At 45.5% G+C, this 18,752-nt stretch overlaps 1 protein-coding gene across 2 annotated transcripts in view; it reads left to right on the top strand.

Annotated features, from left to right (window-relative positions):
• The first annotated feature begins 468 nt into the window (after window positions 1-468).
• Window positions 469-18,752, top strand: part of PHAF1 (phagosome assembly factor 1) — a 49,194-nt gene continuing 30,910 nt past the window's right edge. Inside the window, exons 1-3 of one of the 2 annotated variants that reach the window (XM_048515838.1) lie at window positions 469-601; window positions 3,863-3,990; window positions 13,725-13,807. In XM_048515838.1, the coding sequence (XP_048371795.1) occupies window positions 3,927-3,990; window positions 13,725-13,807 (147 nt within the window). In that variant the 5' untranslated portion in view covers window positions 469-601; window positions 3,863-3,926. Of the gene's footprint in view, window positions 602-1,450; window positions 3,406-3,862; window positions 3,991-13,724; window positions 13,808-18,752 lie in introns of those variants that run through there. The other variant, XM_048515839.1, reaches the window with a different exon arrangement.

Genomic DNA, 18,752 nt, shown 5'->3' with positions numbered 1-18,752 from the left:
GAACCAGGGGCTTTCTGCATACTCAGCCATTGGCACAATTCTTTCTCCCAGCCTACCTTCACAGGGCTGCCCTGGGGTGGATGCAAAGAAAGAAGGGATAGCAGGGACAGCTTGGAACCCCAAAATGACACGGTAGAAGAACTGGGACAGAATAACAACAGGGCTACCCTAAGAAGGAAAGGTGGCATAAAATGCCTGGCTGTCGCGAATGCATCTGAGCCTAAGCAGAGCGCAGAAGAAGAATCACAGCTGGGTTTGGAGGGGGAGGGGGGCAGGCACTCTCTCGCTTCTGCGACCATCCTTACAAAACACGGAGGGGAGCTTGAAGGGAGAAAAGACCACCTCTTTTGCTCCGGGGCTCAGCCGCCTCTGAGCGCGTGCAGAGCGTACCTCCCCCCCTCCCCAAAAGCTGCAAAGGGGGCAGGAAGGGACACCGAGAGAGAGGGAGGGAAGACGAAGGCAGCACTGAGCGAGCTCCGCCTCTCCCCGCCCTTCGGCCTCGGCTGCCGGCGCTTCCCTCCCTCGCCTCAGCCGGCCTCCCCGTCGCCTGACGGCCGCAAAAGACATTTTATTTCCCTCTTTTACCGCAGCCGCAAGTGAGGTGAGTCGCAGCCCCGCGACCCCGTGGCCCCCTCCCTTCCTGGTGGGGGTGGTGGGGGCCCCTGGGAACGGGTCCCCCATCCCCGTGGCCTGGGTGGGGGGCCGGTCTGAGGGTGGGTGGGAGAGAGGAAGGAAGTCCTTCATTTCCTTCTCTTTTTTTGGTGCAACTCTTTTAGCATTCAGGGTCTGTGCGCTGCGGCGGGGGCCGGGGAGGGGGGGGAGGGAAGCTGGTGTTCCCTATGGCAGCCTCTCCCCCTCCCCTGGCCAGGCCTTTGTGGGGGGGGGGGGTGGCTTCCTCGACCCCTCCCCTTCCCCCTTGTAAACAACAGACTTTCCCCTTTTCTTGAGGCTCTCCTGGAGGGGCTCTTTGATGCACCCCCCCCCCCATATATATGTGTGTGTGTGCATACATGTATTATTTAAAAGGAAAGAATCTATTATTAATCTCTGTTTAGGGAGCCAGTTTTTAGGAGGTCTCTCCATTACTGCCTGAACCATAATAGGAGGGCTATTTCTCTCCCTCCATGCTTCTTCCTCTTTTTTTGGGGGGGGGTCTACTTTTGAGGCACTGTTGTGATGGGGAGGTGGAGAGAAAGTGGGGCAGAAATCTACCCCCCCCCCCAGCACACTAGCTTGAAAGGGACAGTATTCCCTCCTTCGACCCCAACTGCTGTGGTGGGTCAGGAAGCCCCCCCCCCCCCCAAATGGTTACTGTTGTGCTGGTGGAGGGGAGAAAGGGGGATAGGAATATCCCTCCTCCCAGGTTGTTGTGCTGGGGAAGGAGAAGATGAGTCTGGAATCCCCCCCCCCCCATATTACTGTTGTGCTTGGAGGAGAATAACTTTGTGAGACAGGAATCTTCCCCCCCCCCCCTCCCAACTATTGCTGATGGGGGAGTTCTTGCCTAACTTTCTCCACTCCCCCTCACAAGTATGGGAGATGTGGGTTTGTAAACATTGGACGTTGGTTTGTAAACACAGGACTTGATCTCCAGAAAGGCAAGAGTGTTATGATTGGGAGGAGAGATATTTACCTTCATTGTTTTGCACAAGCTGGGATGTGTTTTTACAGGCTGGCTCTGGGATGAGCTGCATGTGAAAAGGGGAAGGAAAGCAGGAGCTCTTTGTGCAGGTTTGGGGGGAGGAATGGGGGGTAGGGTGGAATATCCTCTGGTCTGTGTGTTCAGTTTTCTTGAACTTGGTGGAAAGGCACACTTATTCTTGATGTCCTCTCTGCTGAAGATGCAAACTTTAGATCCAAGTAACTTTTTGGGGGGTTTCAGGAGCGATTTGCTTGTGCCTCTTGAGGGAAGGTGGGAACTCAACTGCAAGGGTCCCCCCCCCCCCATGGTTTCTGTTGTGCAACGTTCCTACCTCTGCTGTTAGGGAGAGATCTTTAAAATCTCATTCATAACAGTGTTCTTCCTCTGTTCTTGCGGGCTCAAACCTTGTGTGCAGTGGTGGTATGAAAGATACCACAGTGGTTTATTTAGAGATGTGGAAAGGATTAATAAAAGATGGGGCAGAGAAACCCTGGCTAATTTATCAAATTAATGTTTGTAACAATTCATTATGTAACTGTAGCTTCCTCTCAAAATCGGAACTCTCCCACTCATATTGAGTGTGTGGAATTGATGGATCTAAATGTGGCTTTTCTGCAGGTCCGTGGTTCTTCTGCCACGTTCAGCGTTCAAATCCTCCTATGTCCCACTCTTTCTTTTTTCAAATTGCTGCTTCAGCCTTATCCAAATGGTTCCCTTCTGGATCTGTTTCTTCTTCGCTTTGCACTCCTTCTCTATTACCCAGCCTGCAGGCGTGGCGGTGTGTCTGCTAACCGGGGTGTGGTGGAGTGCTTGGTATCTTTCCAGTCCCTCTGTAGCTCCTTAGGCGAGGGGGGTGATATCCCACCCCACTCACATTGTTTCTTTCTCTCCATCAGCTCCCCAGCTGACCCTTTCTTGGCTGTCACTCACATACACTCCCCAGCATTCCCTCTGTCTCCGTAGCAACCCAAACCTCTCAGCTGCCTCCTTCCTCTTCCTCTGTCCTTTCCTTGAATATAAAGTTTAGACACATAGGCACTTGGAGGGAGGAGTTTTGCTTAAAGCCAGGGGATTTTGCTCTTGAGGGAGTGGGGTAGAAGAACCCCAGTCTTGTGGGCCTGGTATTATCTGGGCAGTGAACATCTTGCTTGGCTGGTTCCTCTGTTTGTGGGGGTTAAAGCTCCATTATTTACACATCCCTGTAGAGAAACATCCCTGTAAAGAAACAGTATTGCCAACCATGAAAAGTATTTCTTCCTTTGGAGAGAAACATTATTGATCAGAGGCAGAAAGAGTACACTTTGACAGGCTTATGTTTACTGCTTTCTTAAGGTTTTCTTTAAGACTCTCATGCTGTTTGAGAGGGGGATTCTCTCCCGATGCTTCCTCTCTGTTGCTACCCCTGTAATGAAATAATTCTCCATAGGGTCTCTTGTCATTTGGGAAGTCTGCTGCTTGAAAGACTGGTAGGAGGCTCTCCAGAGCTGGCCTCCAAAGTGTGACCGTTAGGGAGCAGATGCCATGCCCTTTTGCCCTTCGTTTTCACCTTGCTGGGTGTCTTCAGTGGGGAAGATTGGAAATGTTTTTGAATGTTTTCCAGGGGGACGCCCTCTCCCCTTTCTTTGCTCAAAGAACTCATTGTGATGGAAGAGAGAGGCAGAAGAGGCAGTATCCCAGATCTTTGGTGGAGAGGGGATCAATAGGACTCAGTTTTGTTCATGGCAGAGGGACCAATCAGGGCAAATCAGCTCAGCTTGCCTGCCGTGAGTTCTCAAAGCACTTATCCCATTTAGCTGTTGTTGAATATGGATGCAGACCAAGACAGCATGACTGGAAGGAGAGATGCTTGGATGCAGTGTCCAAGACAGGGCCCAAAGCAGTCGGATCCTACCAGTGCTTGCGTAATGCAATCAGTGTGTGTGTGTGTGTGTGCGCGCGCGCTTTCACAATGGAAAGCAATAAAGGATTGAATGTTTACTGGATTGAGAAAGTCCTTTTGCAGGTCTGGGTGAGTGGTGGGAATAGAAGGAAACATAACTTAATGGTGTTATAAGCAATAACAACATTTAATAACAACAATACCATGAGACTAGCCCCGAGGATCAGTGGTTTCCTCATCGGAGTTTGAGCAACAAGGAATGTTTGCATATTGCTTTGGGTTATAGCCTTAGATTAGAAGGATGACACATAAACTTGGGTGTGTGTTCTCTCCCTGTTCAGGTCAAACCACAGTAACATTGTGACCCTGCTGTGTGATTACTTGGCCATTCCTCTGCCTGGGCCAATGCTAGATCTGGAAGTGGTTCCCGAGCGATCTCTTGGGAATGAGCAATGGGAATTCACCTTGGGTAAGTAGCCTTTGGCTTTTGTGAGTGTTTTGTGGCTGCTTTTGTTGTTATGAGAAGTGACTGATAAGTCCTGGCACAGGGACTCCTTCCGGCATTGCTCTGAGGGAGGGATTCTTCCAGGCAAATGAAAAAAGACAAACACCTGAAATATATTCGGACTAGGCACACACTGATGAGAATGGGGGTCTTTTTCCCGCAAGTCATTCTGCACATTAAACATAATGAGGTGGAAGACTGGGGGTGATAGAATGCTGGTCTGTCTCACTTCAGGAGGCTGCAGATTTTGGCAGACATTTTTGGTCCTCCCAGCCAAAAAAGTCCCTAGCCCACATAAATAAGAACCACAGGAAGAAATGTTTAGCATAGACCACCTCCTGATGTTAGTTTGCCTGATGGAGTGGAATTTTTTTTAGCACATTAAAAATGACCTCATACCTGCAGTCTTCTGAAGTAGTAAAGGTAAAAATTCTACCAACTTTACATATTTGGAACTTTCAGAACAGCTCTTGGTTTACCTACCGGTCCTTTCGGGTGCCTTTAAAGAGAGTCATGTTTTGTTTGTGCTCTGCTTTGGCACTTCCTCTTCTTGTAATTCTAGCACAGCCAGCAACCCCATCAAAGATCACATGGCTGTTGCTCAGAACAGCTGGCATCTAGACGGGTTGGAAGCCAGGCTTCTGAAACTTGCACAGAGCTTTCCAGACAAAGATCTTGGCCCTCATGCATGTGTTTGAATAATTTTTGGGGTGCTGTCACAGCAATCCCATTTAACAGGGGAGGAAACTGGTGAAGTTTTAGATTAGATTTGACAAAAGTCACATGCAGTCAGGGGAAGCCAGTTCATCACAGTGTGTGTTGTATTAAACCAGGACTTCTGTCCAAATCCCCGCTCAGCCATGCGTGGTCCTGAGTCTCTTCTTCCATCCTAAACTACCTGCCAGAGTTGTTGTGTGGGAAAAAAATGGAATAACTTTATGCACGTTAGCCTGAACTCCTTGGAGAAAAGCATGAACTAATGTAATAAATAGCGTAAATCATCTTACTCTATAGATACCAAAGGGCCTCTTATACAGTTGTCAGTGATGCTATAGCAGGATTTCTCAGTGCACTAATTCTACATCTGGTGGACCTGGTAATAACTTTTTTGAAAAGCACATCAACCTAAGGAGCAGAATTAAAGTATTGTAAATCACCAGAGATCTCTGTGGGGCAATTTTTAGTTCTATTCAATAAATGCAATAGTATGGAAAATGTAATGCTTAAACAGTACAAGTGTAACTATTTTGTTCTAAGCAAGGATTCCCAAAGACTCAGGATAAGAAAAGGGGAGATGCCAATACAGGTGTCAGTAAATGTTTTATATCATTCTTCCTTCATTTATACCTCACCTTTCTCCCCAATGTGGTTGCAAAGGGGCGTACATCATTCCCCTCTCCTCCATTTCTATCCTCACAACAACCCTGTGAGATCGGTCCGGCTAACACTGTGTGAGTGGCCAAAAGTCACAGGGTGGAATTCTGAACTTGGGTCTCCCAGATCCCAGCCTGACACCCTTAACCGATTCCGTACTGACCCTCCCTTCAGACGGCTGCCTGTTGAGCTGCTGTGTTCACTAATAAACATTGTATTAAAACTGAGCCTTAAGTTATACATGTTGTTCATCATACAGTTGGACAGAATTTTACTGGAAGCAGACATGTGCATGCACAATATAGCAAATCCATTTCTCTCTACATGGATGGATGGAAAATATACAGGTGTGGCGCACACACAGTTTCAGTGTGCTGCCCGTATAGTGTAGTGGTTTTAAGTGTTGGGCTAAGACCTAGGAGATCCAGGTTCTCATCTCTTCTCAGCCACAAATATCTGTAGCCGTTCTCTCTGCCTAGACTTGATTTGCAAAGATGTAAGGTTAAAATTTTCGGTGACTGCTTAAATTGGGAAGCAAAGTCCTCCCTTTTTTTTGGCATGGCCAGTGTAAGGGAAAGGACCACCTAGAATGGTAGAGAATTCCTGTGTGTATTGTAGAATGTACATTGTCTTTTCAAGGGTATATTTATTGTTTAAATGTGTACAATTTTGAGAACATCTAATATGCTATAATGTACAGATTATTATTAAATTGTTATTAAGTTGTTCAGTGTGTTTTTATAGTTTGGTATCTGAACGTGCCGGTAGTCTTTTTGTGATGGTATGAAATTGGTTTTGTCCCAATAATACAGTTTATTTTCTCTACGATAAAATCTGGATTTTTTCTGCATCTCAGATGACAAAAAATAAGATATAGGTTCTAAGGTTGCATTCAGTTCAGTAGTCTGCATCGCTCAAGTATGTGGTTCATTCACATCTTTTGTTGTCGAAAACAAAGGCATTTATATTTCCACAAATATGCAAAATAGTACAGTTGGTATACCAGCTAAAATTCTAGATTTGACAGAAAAGTAAGTACTGCGTATACTTCCGTTTTCCAGAAAAGTTTGAGGGGCGTCTGTGGATAAGCTATTGTCTTTCCGTTGTGTTATGTTTCTCAGAATTTAAAAAAAATCTTTTATGTAACTCTGCCTACCCAATGCAAGCAAGCAAACTCAATGACTGATTAAATAAGTAGGTCTTGTTCTGCTTCCAAAATGTTATCTAGCTAGCACCCTGGACCTGTAGCAATTTGTGCTCTTTGGGAAGTCGCAGCTTCTGTCTCCAGCATCTTCATTTAAAGAAGCCAGGCGGTAGGTGATGTGAAATACCTCTGCTTGAGACCCTGGAAAACCGCTGTTAGTCTGAATGGACAAGACTGACCTTGATAGTCTGATTCGCTGTAAGGCACCTTCTTGTGAGTGGTACATCCTGCTAAGTGTGAGATTGGCACATGCAGTTCTTTTGTAGGGATGCGAGCAGGTTTGGAGAAAATATATGCTGCCCTTTTAATAAAAGCCTAAATATGTAGAAAAGGGCACTTGATTTTTTGTGTGGCATGGAGATAAATAACATCACACGGTATATAATACCCTGCCCTATTAAACCTGTATTAAAGGGAAAAGGTTCTTTTTTTCCAGATAGTTGCTATCTCTGTTATCTTTCTGTGCTATTTGCTTACGTATCAATGGTATTATTTGAAGCTAATTACACTTCGTACAGGCATTATAATGGGTATCCAATTCTGTAGAGTCATTTGCTCATTTCAGTCATTGCTCTTATTTCCTTGGTGTCTGCGCATACTAGCCCTTTGATTATCTGATTGGGTCATTCTCCCAAATGTCACAGTTTTCCAAAATAATATGTAATCTATTCTGAAATCAAATAAAATTTTGCTTTTCTCACTCCTCTCCTCCCCTGATCATAAGCAAGTGCTCTTGTAGTACAATCATAAACAGTTATCTGTATATCCAATAGTGACATGCGACCCCCATCTGTGGATGAGGGCCATACTGACACTAAACTGGTTTTCTTGTGTGCACAGAACACAATTACCTTGGTTCTGCAGAGCAGAACTTTGAGAGTTGCTCTGGGTCATGTGGTGGTGGTTCTCCTGTTGCTGATCTGGGCCCAGCAATGGTAGAGTTCGGGAGCTGCCACTGCTGTGGCCTGGCTCAAAAGTAGGTGGTGGGGCATGGAGTCATTCTGGGCTTTGGGGTGCGGGGGAGGTGGGAGTTGTGTGCCCCTCCCCACTTATACCCTTCTAAGTGCAGTGACTTCATCAGACGTAAAAGGGTGTGAATCTGTTTTGGATTATGTGTGCTTGGGTTCCATCAAATCACAGCTGACTTATAGTGACTCCTTAGGGCTTTCAAGGGAGGAGACATTCGGAGGTGGTTTGCCTGCCTCTGCGTAGGCTGAGAGAGTTCTGAGAGAACTGTGATTGTTTCAAAGTCACCCAACAGGCTTCAAAGGGAAGAGTGAGGGCTCAAACTAGTCTGCTGTTCTTAACCACTGTGCCATGCTAGCTGTGTTTGGGATTACTTTGCTGGAATCATCATCTTGCTTTCTTTTCTCAGAATTCTTAACACATCATGAGAGGTCCCTAATAACTAGGTCCCTCCGTACCTGAGTTCAATTTGTTAAGCATTAATGCTGTGAAATCTTGCAGCGTCCTATAGCTGAATCTGTATTTTATTGTGATGTTGCTACCGTGGCATCTGAGTTCAGAGTAATTGCTCATCTCAGAAATATTAGCAACTTGGGCAGAACTGTGTTTCTGTCTAAACACTGGCAAGGAAACTCCTCTGGGAATTCCCCAGTTGCTTTCTCCAGAGGAGCTGATCCATTAGAAATGTTTCCTGGGTTTTCTCAGAGCAGTTTTCCCAATAGTGGTGATGTCTTTGGCATTGACACATTGTATAACCACATCTCAACTAGGTTTTGTGTGTGAGCGTTCAATTTAGGGCTGACAGCATCGATGTAGCTTCTACAAGGCCAGATTTTCCCTGAGGCTCTGCCCCTAGCAACTTACAATGAATAATTGATTTTTCTCCTGGAAAGTTCACAGTGTTCTTCAAAGTTGCCAGTCAACTTTCCATTTGATATCCTTAAATGTTTACACTGCTATGTTCTCACACTGTTTATTTGTTTTCCTCCCAGGTAGCTCAGGGTGATGTAGGTGATCTCCTCCATCATTTTATCTTCCCAACAGCCCTGTGAGGTAGTCTTGGCTAAAAGAGGGTGACTGAGCCAAGGCTATCCAGTGGCCAGTTTTAGGTAGGATTTGAGGATTTGAACTCATGTCACTGTGACTGTAATCAGATCTAGTCGTAGATACTGTTCCCACCCACTTGTATGACGCTTTCATATGTGCATTCTTGCTACCTGGACAAGTTGAGCGGCTCCCATCAGTTCCAATGGGGGAAAGTAGACGTGGGAACAATGCCATGTTCCCTCAACCCCAATACTTGGTAGCCTCAATGACAGGGTTCCTTCAGGGAGTGTTTTCTGTGGGGAGCTCAGTATAAAATTCTGATCTAGTGGTACCTCACCCCAGAGAAATCAAACAAAGCCTTTCATTCAAACAGGTTTAAATGTTGAAAACACTCAGCAGTGGTTTGCCCATGCTGCAGTCTTGGCTGGAGGGGGTCAGAACCACAGATCCTTATGGTTATTAGTTCTGTTACTGTGATTAGTTCGCCACTTGATCCAGTATTTGTTTTGTTAGTTATTTTCTGCCAGCAGCTGACAAAATAATTTTGATGAAGCACTGGAAGAATTCTGCCACAATCCAGATCCCCTGAGGTGGGTGGAGGTAGCACCACGCCACCTCCAACGGGTTTTCTGGAATTGCAAGGAGGTAGGAAAAAAAGCAAAAACCCACCCCACCATCAGGAAGCTCTTTGCTTCATATACACCCCATCACAGCGGTTTAAAGCAGCTTATACCATTTTCCTCTCTTCCATTTCATCGTCACAGTAGTCCTGTGAGGTAAACTATCCTTAAAGTGTGCTTGGCCTAAAGTCACCCAGCAAACTTCTCTGGTGGAATGTGTTTTCTTGAACTTTTGAACCATGGTTTAATTCAAAGATGTCTTGGTCCACCCACGATTGCTCAAAAGTATGATCTTGAACCCTAGGTATTTGCTAATCATTGTTTTCTTCAAAATCATCTGTGTAAGTTTAATATGTAACATGATTCATGTACTCCAGTCCAGGATATAAATAGGCACCAGAAGCATGGAAACTTGTGCATTTTCTGCCTTTAAGATGCAACCCTTTGAATAAAGCTGAGCAAAATTTTGTTGGTGCTGCCTGAAGACTTTGTCTGCTTTTCATAAAGAGGAAGCCTTCTAGCTGAGTTAGCTGACCCCGTGACAGACCTTGTAAGGAAACATCCCAGCTCTTTGCTTTCCATTACGCTGGCACACTTTGAGAATCATATTAAGCTCATCTCCTGAATGATTGGAAGACACTGAGAACTTAATAATATCTTTTGATCTTGTGGCTCCTCAATTATAATTTAGATACTAAGATGTAAAATGCCTTTACCATCATATTACAAGTGAGCAGTGCAATAAGTTGGCTGATGTCTTCACTACTAGGTTTCCAAATACCCTTCCTTCACTTTGACATGGCTTCACTCTGTGAAAGCCATTTCCTCTATCCTTTTTTGGTTATTAAATGATTTTAACACTACAGGTTTGGAGAACTTATATATTACACAGTCATTTGATAATGTATGGAGGAGAAGTCGATCTGTGGCTGTCAAACTTGATCCTCCTTGATCTGAGATTGCAAATGCCTTAGCAGACCAGGTGCTTGGGAGCAGCAGCAGGAGAAGGCCATTGCTTTCACATCCTGCATGTGAGCTCCCAAAGGCATCTGGTGGGCCACTGCGAGTAGCAGAATGCTGGACTAGATGGACTCTGGTCTGATCCAGCAGGCTCTTTCTTATGTTCTTGTTCTTATGTTCCAATACCTGATAAATTATACCAGTTCTATGTGGAAGATAGGTTGTGGATGATTCTGCTGGGGGACCAGCTGCTTGGCCTTTGACCTGTGGGGTCTTGCAACTCACCAAATTGTCCCCTACACTCTAAGCATGTGCCTGAAACCACTGGGTGAGGTCATACAGAGGCTCAGGCTGTGTTGTCTCCAATAACACAGGTGACACTTAGTACCACTTCTTATTCTGGCCAATCCTAGGAAGGCTACAGAAACTCTGAACTGGTACCTAGAGTCAGTTTTGAAGTGGATGTGGGCTAATAAACTAAAGCTTAATCCCAACAAGACTGAAGTGCTATTGGTGAGTAGAAGGTCTGACATAGGACTTAAAGTGTCAACCATTCTAAAAGGAACATCTCCATAGTTGGGCGTGCTTTTGGATCCATGCTTACTGCTAGCAGCTGTAACCAGAAGTGTGTTTTTTTAATCACATTTGATTGGTTAGCCAATTGTGATCTTTCCTGGGCAGAAAAGAATCTGGCCACTGTGGTGCATGCCCAGGTCGCCTCTATATTAGATTACTGCAGTGCTCTCTACACCGAGCTGCCTTTGAAAACTGTTGAGAAACTTCAATTGTGCAGAATGCTGCAATCAGGATGTTGACTGGAATGAGTCATAAGGGTGACAACCTGGGGGAAGGTCTTCTGAGTTGTGGCACCCAGATTCTGGAATTCTCTCCCCAGGAGTGTAGAAGAGGAAGAGTTTGGATTGATCCCCTACCTTTCCCTCCTGTCAGGAGACTCAAGGTGGCTTACAAACTCCTTTCCCTTCCTCTCCCCACAACAGACATCTTGTGAGGTAGGTGGGGCTGAGAGAGTTCTGAAACAGCTGTGACTAACCCAAGGTCACCCAGCAGCAACGTAGGAGTACGGAAACACATCTGGTTCACCAGATAAGCCTCTGCCACTCAGGTGGAGGAGTGAGGAATCAAACCCAGTTCTCTATATTAGAATCCACCTGCTCTTAATCACTACACCAGTTAAATTTGTTGGGAGAATTGATGGATCCACCTCATTGGCTTCCTAGGAATGCTTCACTGGCCGCTGATGGCCTCTGTGGTAATACAGTGCCTGCACGACACATCTTGTCCCGCTGTGGAGCATGAGTGGGAACTTAGATGCAAGGAGTGCGATCAAAGAAATGTAATTTTTCTACAAGTGAAGCATCAAACTTGATGAAAGCAGAAGGGGTAATAACAAGGTCTCCTTTTACTTAATCTTATCAGAAGCGAAATTGAGAACAAAAGACTGGAGCACCTTCCTTATGAGGAGAGGCTGCAGCATTTGTGACTCTTTAGTTTGGAGAGGAGACGTCTGGGGGGGGATATGATTGAAGTCTATAAAATTATGCATGGTGTAGAAAATGTTGACAGAGAGAATTTCTCACAATACTAGAACCAGGGGGCATACATTGAAAATGCTGGGGGGGAAGAATAAGGACTAATAAAAGGAAACACTTCTTCACGCAACGTGTGATTAGTGTTTGGAATATGCTGCCATAGGAGGTGGTGATGGCCACTAACCTGGATAGCTTTAAAAAGGACTTGGACAGATTTATGGAGGAGAAGTCGATCTATGGCTACCAATCCTGATCCTCTTTGATCTGAGATTGCAAATGCCTTAGCAGACCAGGTGCTCAGGAGCAGCAGCAACAGCAGAAGGCCATTGCTTTCACGTCTTGCATGTGAGCTCCCAAAGGCACCTGGTGGGCCACTGCGAGTAGCAGAGTGCTGGACTAGATGGACTCTGGTCTGATCCAGCAGGCTCTTTCTTGTGTTCTTATGACTGTCTTTAACTTTGAAATGGCACCTTAGATTATTTCACATCCGTTGTCTAGCCATTTTTATACACACAGACACCTAGTAAGATAGGTCACATGGGAGGCTGAGACAGAAAGTATATGGACTTGACTCTCTCTGGGGAGCCAGCATGTGTACTTTTTCTAACAAAAGGATGAGGTGCTTGTACAAGACAATTCAATGAGTTCATGGCTGAAATGACATCTGAATTGGGCAGAGGGGAGCTCATGTTCGTTCTTGCTGTGCTTTGCCCAGCTGTTCACAGAACTAAAAGCAAGACGTCAGGAACAAATCAGGCACTTGACAGCCTAAATTGGCATGCAGTGATCTATTCGTATGCACTTAACTACTTCCTGAGTTTTCTTTTTACTAAAAAAATGAGATGAATGATCAGGGGATACAGAAATGCCACTTGCTCACATTCTGACATGGCCCAGGCAGTCTGATAGCTGTGCTGTTTTCCAGTTGGAATTGCTAGCTTTAGGACAAGCTATATCATTTAGCTTAAGGACCTGTAATTAGAGCACAGTTGAATCAGCTAGAGACAAAAAATATGCTGCAGGGTGCTTTGGATATGTTGAATATCTTTTCCTAGAATACCATGGATGTTGGGAAGAGTTTGGATTTATGCCCCACCTTTCTCTCCTGTAAGGAGGCTCAAGGTGGTTTACAAGCTTCTTTCCCTCCCTCTTCCCACAACAGACTCTTTGTGAGGTAGCTGGGGCTGAGAGAGTTCTGAAGAGCTGTGACTAACCCAAGATCACCCAGCAGGAATGTAGGCGTGTGGAAACACATCTGGTTCACCAGATAAGCCTCTGCCACTCAGGTGGAGGAGTGGAGGAATCAAACCCGGTTCTCCAGCTTAGAATCCACCTGCTCTTAACCACTACACCAAGCTGGCTCTCAATTTGTACTGGGTGCTCATCAGAGAACTGAGACTGACTGCAGCTTTCTGTGGAGGAGGCACTGAATGGCAAACCTGGCTTGCTGATGTGAAACACGTGGCAGCCTGTAACAGAATGTATTCTTTGGGGGCTGGTGGAGAAAGCCGTGGACATGTGCTGCAGATGTAAGGTCAAAATATGAAGAGTTAGTGGGGACTTATGAGCGCAGCGAAGCCAAAGATGAGAGAGGCGGAGTGTGCATCCTTTTAAAACTGACGAAAGAGAGCAGTCTTCAGTTGTACGTCACCAAAGTTGATTAAGCGTGCCATTTTCAAAGGTTAATTGGGCCTGTTCTGTTGTTCTGGCTTGATGATACCTTTTCTTGTCCTGCTGCTTAGAAAATGGTCTGGCTTGGAGGGGAAGCATAGATGTGTGTGTGCTGTTTTCCTTCCTAATTTGATGAAACCAACAGGATTAGTCATTGGCTAGAAATGCTTCTGCTGCCGGACCTGCTCTTGGCCCAGGAGCCTTTATTGCCACATGTTGACCCCGCTGAGCAAACACATTTTTGCCCAACATGGTTAAGTAAGGAGCAGCGACTGTAATGCTCCTCGGTGTGTTTTGTTTTCACAGGAATGCCGTTGGCTCAGGCTGTAGCAATTCTTCAGAAGCACTGTCGCATCATCAAAAATGTTCAAGTTCTCTACAGTGAGCAGGTAAGCCGCCATCTGGATTGGTCAAGACAGTTTTCCCTGGGTAATAAATAGCCTGTGCAAGGAATAGCAGGATGTGTCAATATTGGGTAACGCCTATATACACAATGGCTGGCCACATGACGTCCAGTCATCCCTTACAGTTGCCACATCCTGGAACATACCACTTCAGGTATTAACAGGAAAAAGTTGGAAGATTGCACTGCTGTAAACTTAGAGGCTTTCTAGGGTGTTGTGGGTTTTCTGGGTTGTATGGCTATATTCCAGTAGCATTTTCTCTTGCCTGCATCTGTGGCTGGCATCTTCAGAGAACACGGCCATACAACTCAGAAAACCCACAACAGCCTAGTGATTCCAGCCGTGAAAGCCTTCGACAATACATTAGAGGCTTCCTGTTATGGCCTGATGTTGCCAATTTGGTGTGGTGGTCAGAGTGTCAGACTAGGATCTGAGAGACCCCGGTTCGAATCCCACTTTGCCATGGAAGCTCACCAGGTGACCTTGGGCCACTGACACATTCTCAGCCTAACCTACCTCCCTGGGCTGTTGTGACGATATAGTGGAGGAGAGATGAACAGTAAATAACTTTGTATCCTCATTGGGGAATGCGAATAAAGTGAATTAAGTAAGCAAATAAATAGCTTCCATTTTAGAGCAGCCAGTAAATACATGTTTACAATAAAGGCAATATTTATTGTTTTTTTGGGTGAGGAGTTGACAGTGATGCAGGGATGATGGGGGGAGGGAATTTGCAACGTCTTCCTCTTAACGGGAAGGCAATAAATAGAAAAAGCACAGGAATTTGATGGGATTTTTTGTTTGGCTGGGCTGTGATTTTAGCCATCCAGTCAAAACTGAGTGAGATCAATGGAAATATGTATTTGTAGCATTGAAAAGCTCCCTGGAAACGTTGCTTCTTCTCTCTAGTACAGTGATGGCGAACCTATGGCACGGGTGCCAGAGGTGGCACTCGGAGCCCTCTCTATGGGCACGTGAACACAGAGTTTGTTATGTGGGGGGCAAAAAATCACACTCACCCCACACACACACGTAGGCTGGCCTGGGCCACTGAGCATGATGTGCACGCACCGCAGTGAGCAGGGAGGACTCGGCTGGTGCCTGTGCTCTGGGTGGCTGCTGCCTGGGGGGGGGGGGGGGGGCAGAGGAGGCAGAGATGCTAGAGAGGCACAGAGCGGTGCGCGTGGGACTTGTGAAGGCTAGAGCAGGCTGGCCCCTTCTTGAGCGGGTGGGGCAGAGGAAGAGGGAGCCAACCGGGTTTTCAAAACTAAAACCTCAGCATTCAGGTTGAATTGCTGGGTTGGCACTTTGCAATAAATAAGTGGGGTTTGGGTTGCAATTTGGGCACTCAGTCTCAAGAAGGTTCGCCATCACTGCTCTAGTATGTCTCGGCAGCTCTGACAACCAAGTCAGGTGCAGTAATTTAAACCATGTAGATTTTTAATCATGCTGTTCTGCATTATTAAAACATTATTCGACATTACATTAATCTTTGTCCTTATGCTCCTCATCCTGTTTTATCACCCTGCAGTCCAATTGTTTAAATTCATCAGCATGAAGCCATCTCTACTTCTCAACAGGATTTTTGGGGGTTGGGGGAAGGGAAGCAAACATGGGGAAAACAGAAGGTTTTTATTTAACCCTGGAAAGGTGCAAATTGCCCATTGCCAGTTCTGCTGCTCTGTGTATACCAGGTTTTCTAGGGAAAAACAAGCATTACTTTATATTCTTGTTTGTTACGGGTCTGAGCAGAATTTCTGTCAAGAGACTCCATACCTGAGTGGCTTGGTTTTCAAATGTGTAGCAGTTGCTGCCGTAATTGTGAACAAATCCCAGCATTTCCATTTTTAGACCTGTGTGTATTCAGCTAAATGGATTTGCCTTCCTTTATTCCATGAAATGTATAGCAATTACTAGCATAATTATGAGTGCGTCCCTTCTGTAATTTCTGTATTTATTTTGCACATTGATCAAGTAGCGGGTTCAATAGTGGGGGGGGGGGGGTAAAGTAGGGAGGACTTTTAAGGAAAACTACCAGCCTCAACCCCCCTAATTTTAGCCTATCAGAATTGGTCCTGATAAGACACACACTAGCCTACTCTGTTCCTACATGATGGTTTAAAAAGCTAATGTATGCCAATTATATAAGGCTAATGTAGTATAAATTCCAAAACTAAGATACCCAAGCAAGCATTATAAGAACACAGTATTATAGTGATAATTTCATATTCTCTGCCATTCTGTTCTTCTCTTAACAGAACACTGCATAAAATTACAGTATCCTTAGCTGTGGTTGGCCATATAAACCAGGGGGCATCCATTGAAAATGCTGGGGGGAAGAATTAGGACTAATAAAAGGAAACATTTCTTCACGCAACACGTGATTGGTGTTTAGAATATGCTGCCACAGGAGGTGGTGATGGCCACTAACCTGGATAGCTTTAAAAGGGGCTTGGACAGATTTATGGAGAAGTCGATCTATGGCTCCCAATCTTGATCCTCTTTGATCTGAGATTGCAAATGCCTTAGCAGACTAGGTGCTCGGGAGCAGCAGCAGCAGCAGCAGAAGGCCATTGCTTTCACATCCTGCAAGGGAGCTCCCAAAGGTATCTGGTGGGCCACTGCGAGTAGCAGAGTGCTGGACTAGATGGACTCTGGTCTGATCCAGCAGGCTCTCTCTTATGTTCTGAATCCTAGGTTTGAACCTAGGCATTGTAGTTAGAATGACATGTTAGAATGCTATATTATTTATTCTATGTTCATTGATGTTATGCTTTTGCTGGTTGTTATTTACTGTTATGCTATTGATATTATCTTTATGCAGCTGTTGTTCACTGCCCCAAGCCCTTCAGGGAAGGGGGGGGTATACAAATCTAATAAACCATAAACCATAAAAAGGGGCTCAAGAGGTTCAGAGAGAGATCCATTAACGACTATTAGCCACCGTGAGTGAAGGGAACCTCCCTACATGGAGGTGGCAAATCTCTGGCTACCAATGCTAGGAGACAGCATCAAGGGAAAGCCTTGGCTTCTTACCCAGTTGTTTTGGCCTTCCAGGGCAGCTGGTGGGTCACTTTAAATGCTGGACTAGATAGAACACTGGTCTGATCCAGCAGTTTACACTTGCGATCTTACTATTCATATGATTCTGGAGCCATTGTGAATCTGGTTTAAGAATATGCATGTCCCACAGTCAGGAAAGTGCTTGAGAATAGTATGGCCTTCTCAATCCAGGCTGCCACGCCAAACATCATCAACCGCCTACTTCTGCTTCACTTCACTGAAATGAGAAGAACAGGAAGAGGATCCGTGTGTGGCTGGGCATTTATGTTGCTACAATAAGGATTTTATCCCTAAACAGGAAATGTGAGCATAGTAGATTTGGAAGCAAGTGGGACTCTTGGTGTGTGACAAGTGACTCCATTCGATAGGATGGAGTACCTGACCAAAACTGAGTCCATCCAGGGAGAGAAGCAGGCAGCCTTCTGACACAGTTGAAGTGGGCACCTCCCAAGACATAAAGGGTCAGGCACATCTGTCATTTGAGCACATGCAGTTGTGAGACTCAAGTCACAGAATGAATTCATACATTCCAGTGTTTATTATCGCTTGACCTTTCTTTGGCTCACTGGAAGATATTCAGGATATTATGGCCACTGGGGCTACCATGGATCTGACCCAAGTTTTTGTGGATCCCTTGCAGGAAAAAGGGTGTATCCTGGGTGTAATGTATTGTACTGAGCAGCTAGCTGATGGTCTAGTACAGGAGTGATAATTAAGCTAGCTGGTGGTCTAATACAGTGGTGGTAAGTCAGGCAGTGCCATGGTCCGACCATTATCTGCTGAAGGCACAGGTGAACATGGCTTATACCATGGGTGTCCAACTCTGGCGCCCCAGATGTTCCTAGACTACGATTCCCATCAGCCAATTGGCCATGCTGGCAGGGTCTGATGGGAATTGTGGTCCATTAACATCTGGAGCGCCAGAGTTGGACACCCCTGGTTATACCCTCTGCAGGAGCAGTGGAGCAATGAAAATGGTCCTAAGGCTGTGATGTGATGCAGAGTTTGTTTGATAAAACCCAAGGTGTGGTGGTTGTTTTTTTTAAAATTATCTCTTTCCACTTGAGCTTATGATCCAAACAGATTGGCGAGGGAGACTCACATCATGAGGAAAAATGAATTAAATAATTCAGCAGGTTGATCCCACACTTAGTTGAATGCGGGTTCTCCAGTGCAGTCTCTTTTTCGCCACAGTGGGAGGAGAGGAAGATAGCTGGTTACTGGCAAGATCCAATTCTAAGAAATGGTCCTCTGAGACAGGACTGTTACCGGCAGACTTTTCTTGCAAACGCAGGGCGGGAATTGCAAAGAGTTGTAGCCTTCTTTGCTGACTGTTCACATCAGTGTTTCTGAGGAATTTGGCACTCCCCGCAATCCAAGACAGCAACCATGTGACTTGTTAACAGGATCGTGTAACCAGGGATGAAAGGGAAGAGTGCAAAGTGCCTCTGACTTGACAGGTGTTGTTGACTCAGTCAGCCCCTCTAAGCCACGATTGTGTTTTCTTTTTTTAAACAGAGGTTCAGGTGACTGTTTATCTTCTACCGCATGAAGACACCTGGGGTCATCTAATACCTGATTTCGAATCTTTAGCAGATTCCACACGGGCCAAAAACAGCGGTGTGAAAACAGCGTAAACCCTTTCACACCGTTTTAAATCATTTTACATCTTTTTCACACCGCTGTTTTTAGCCCATGTGGAATCCGCCTTTGTGTGTGACATTCTGTTCGGGGTAGCAGGAAATAAGAAGTTGAGATAGTGCATCGTTCTTACCCGACACTGTGGCTGCGTGTTCTAGAGTTGACTGCAGCTGTCTGAAAAAGAGGGCCTTAATAAATCAGTTCAAAAGAAAATGAGAGTACACTA

This window comes from Sphaerodactylus townsendi, linkage group LG14 (assembly GCF_021028975.2).
Source record: "Sphaerodactylus townsendi isolate TG3544 linkage group LG14, MPM_Stown_v2.3, whole genome shotgun sequence".
NCBI classification, from domain to species: Eukaryota; Metazoa; Chordata; class Lepidosauria; order Squamata; family Sphaerodactylidae; genus Sphaerodactylus; species Sphaerodactylus townsendi.
The sequence above is the reverse complement of the archived record's forward strand: the minus strand, read 5'-3'. Positions and strand labels throughout refer to the sequence as shown.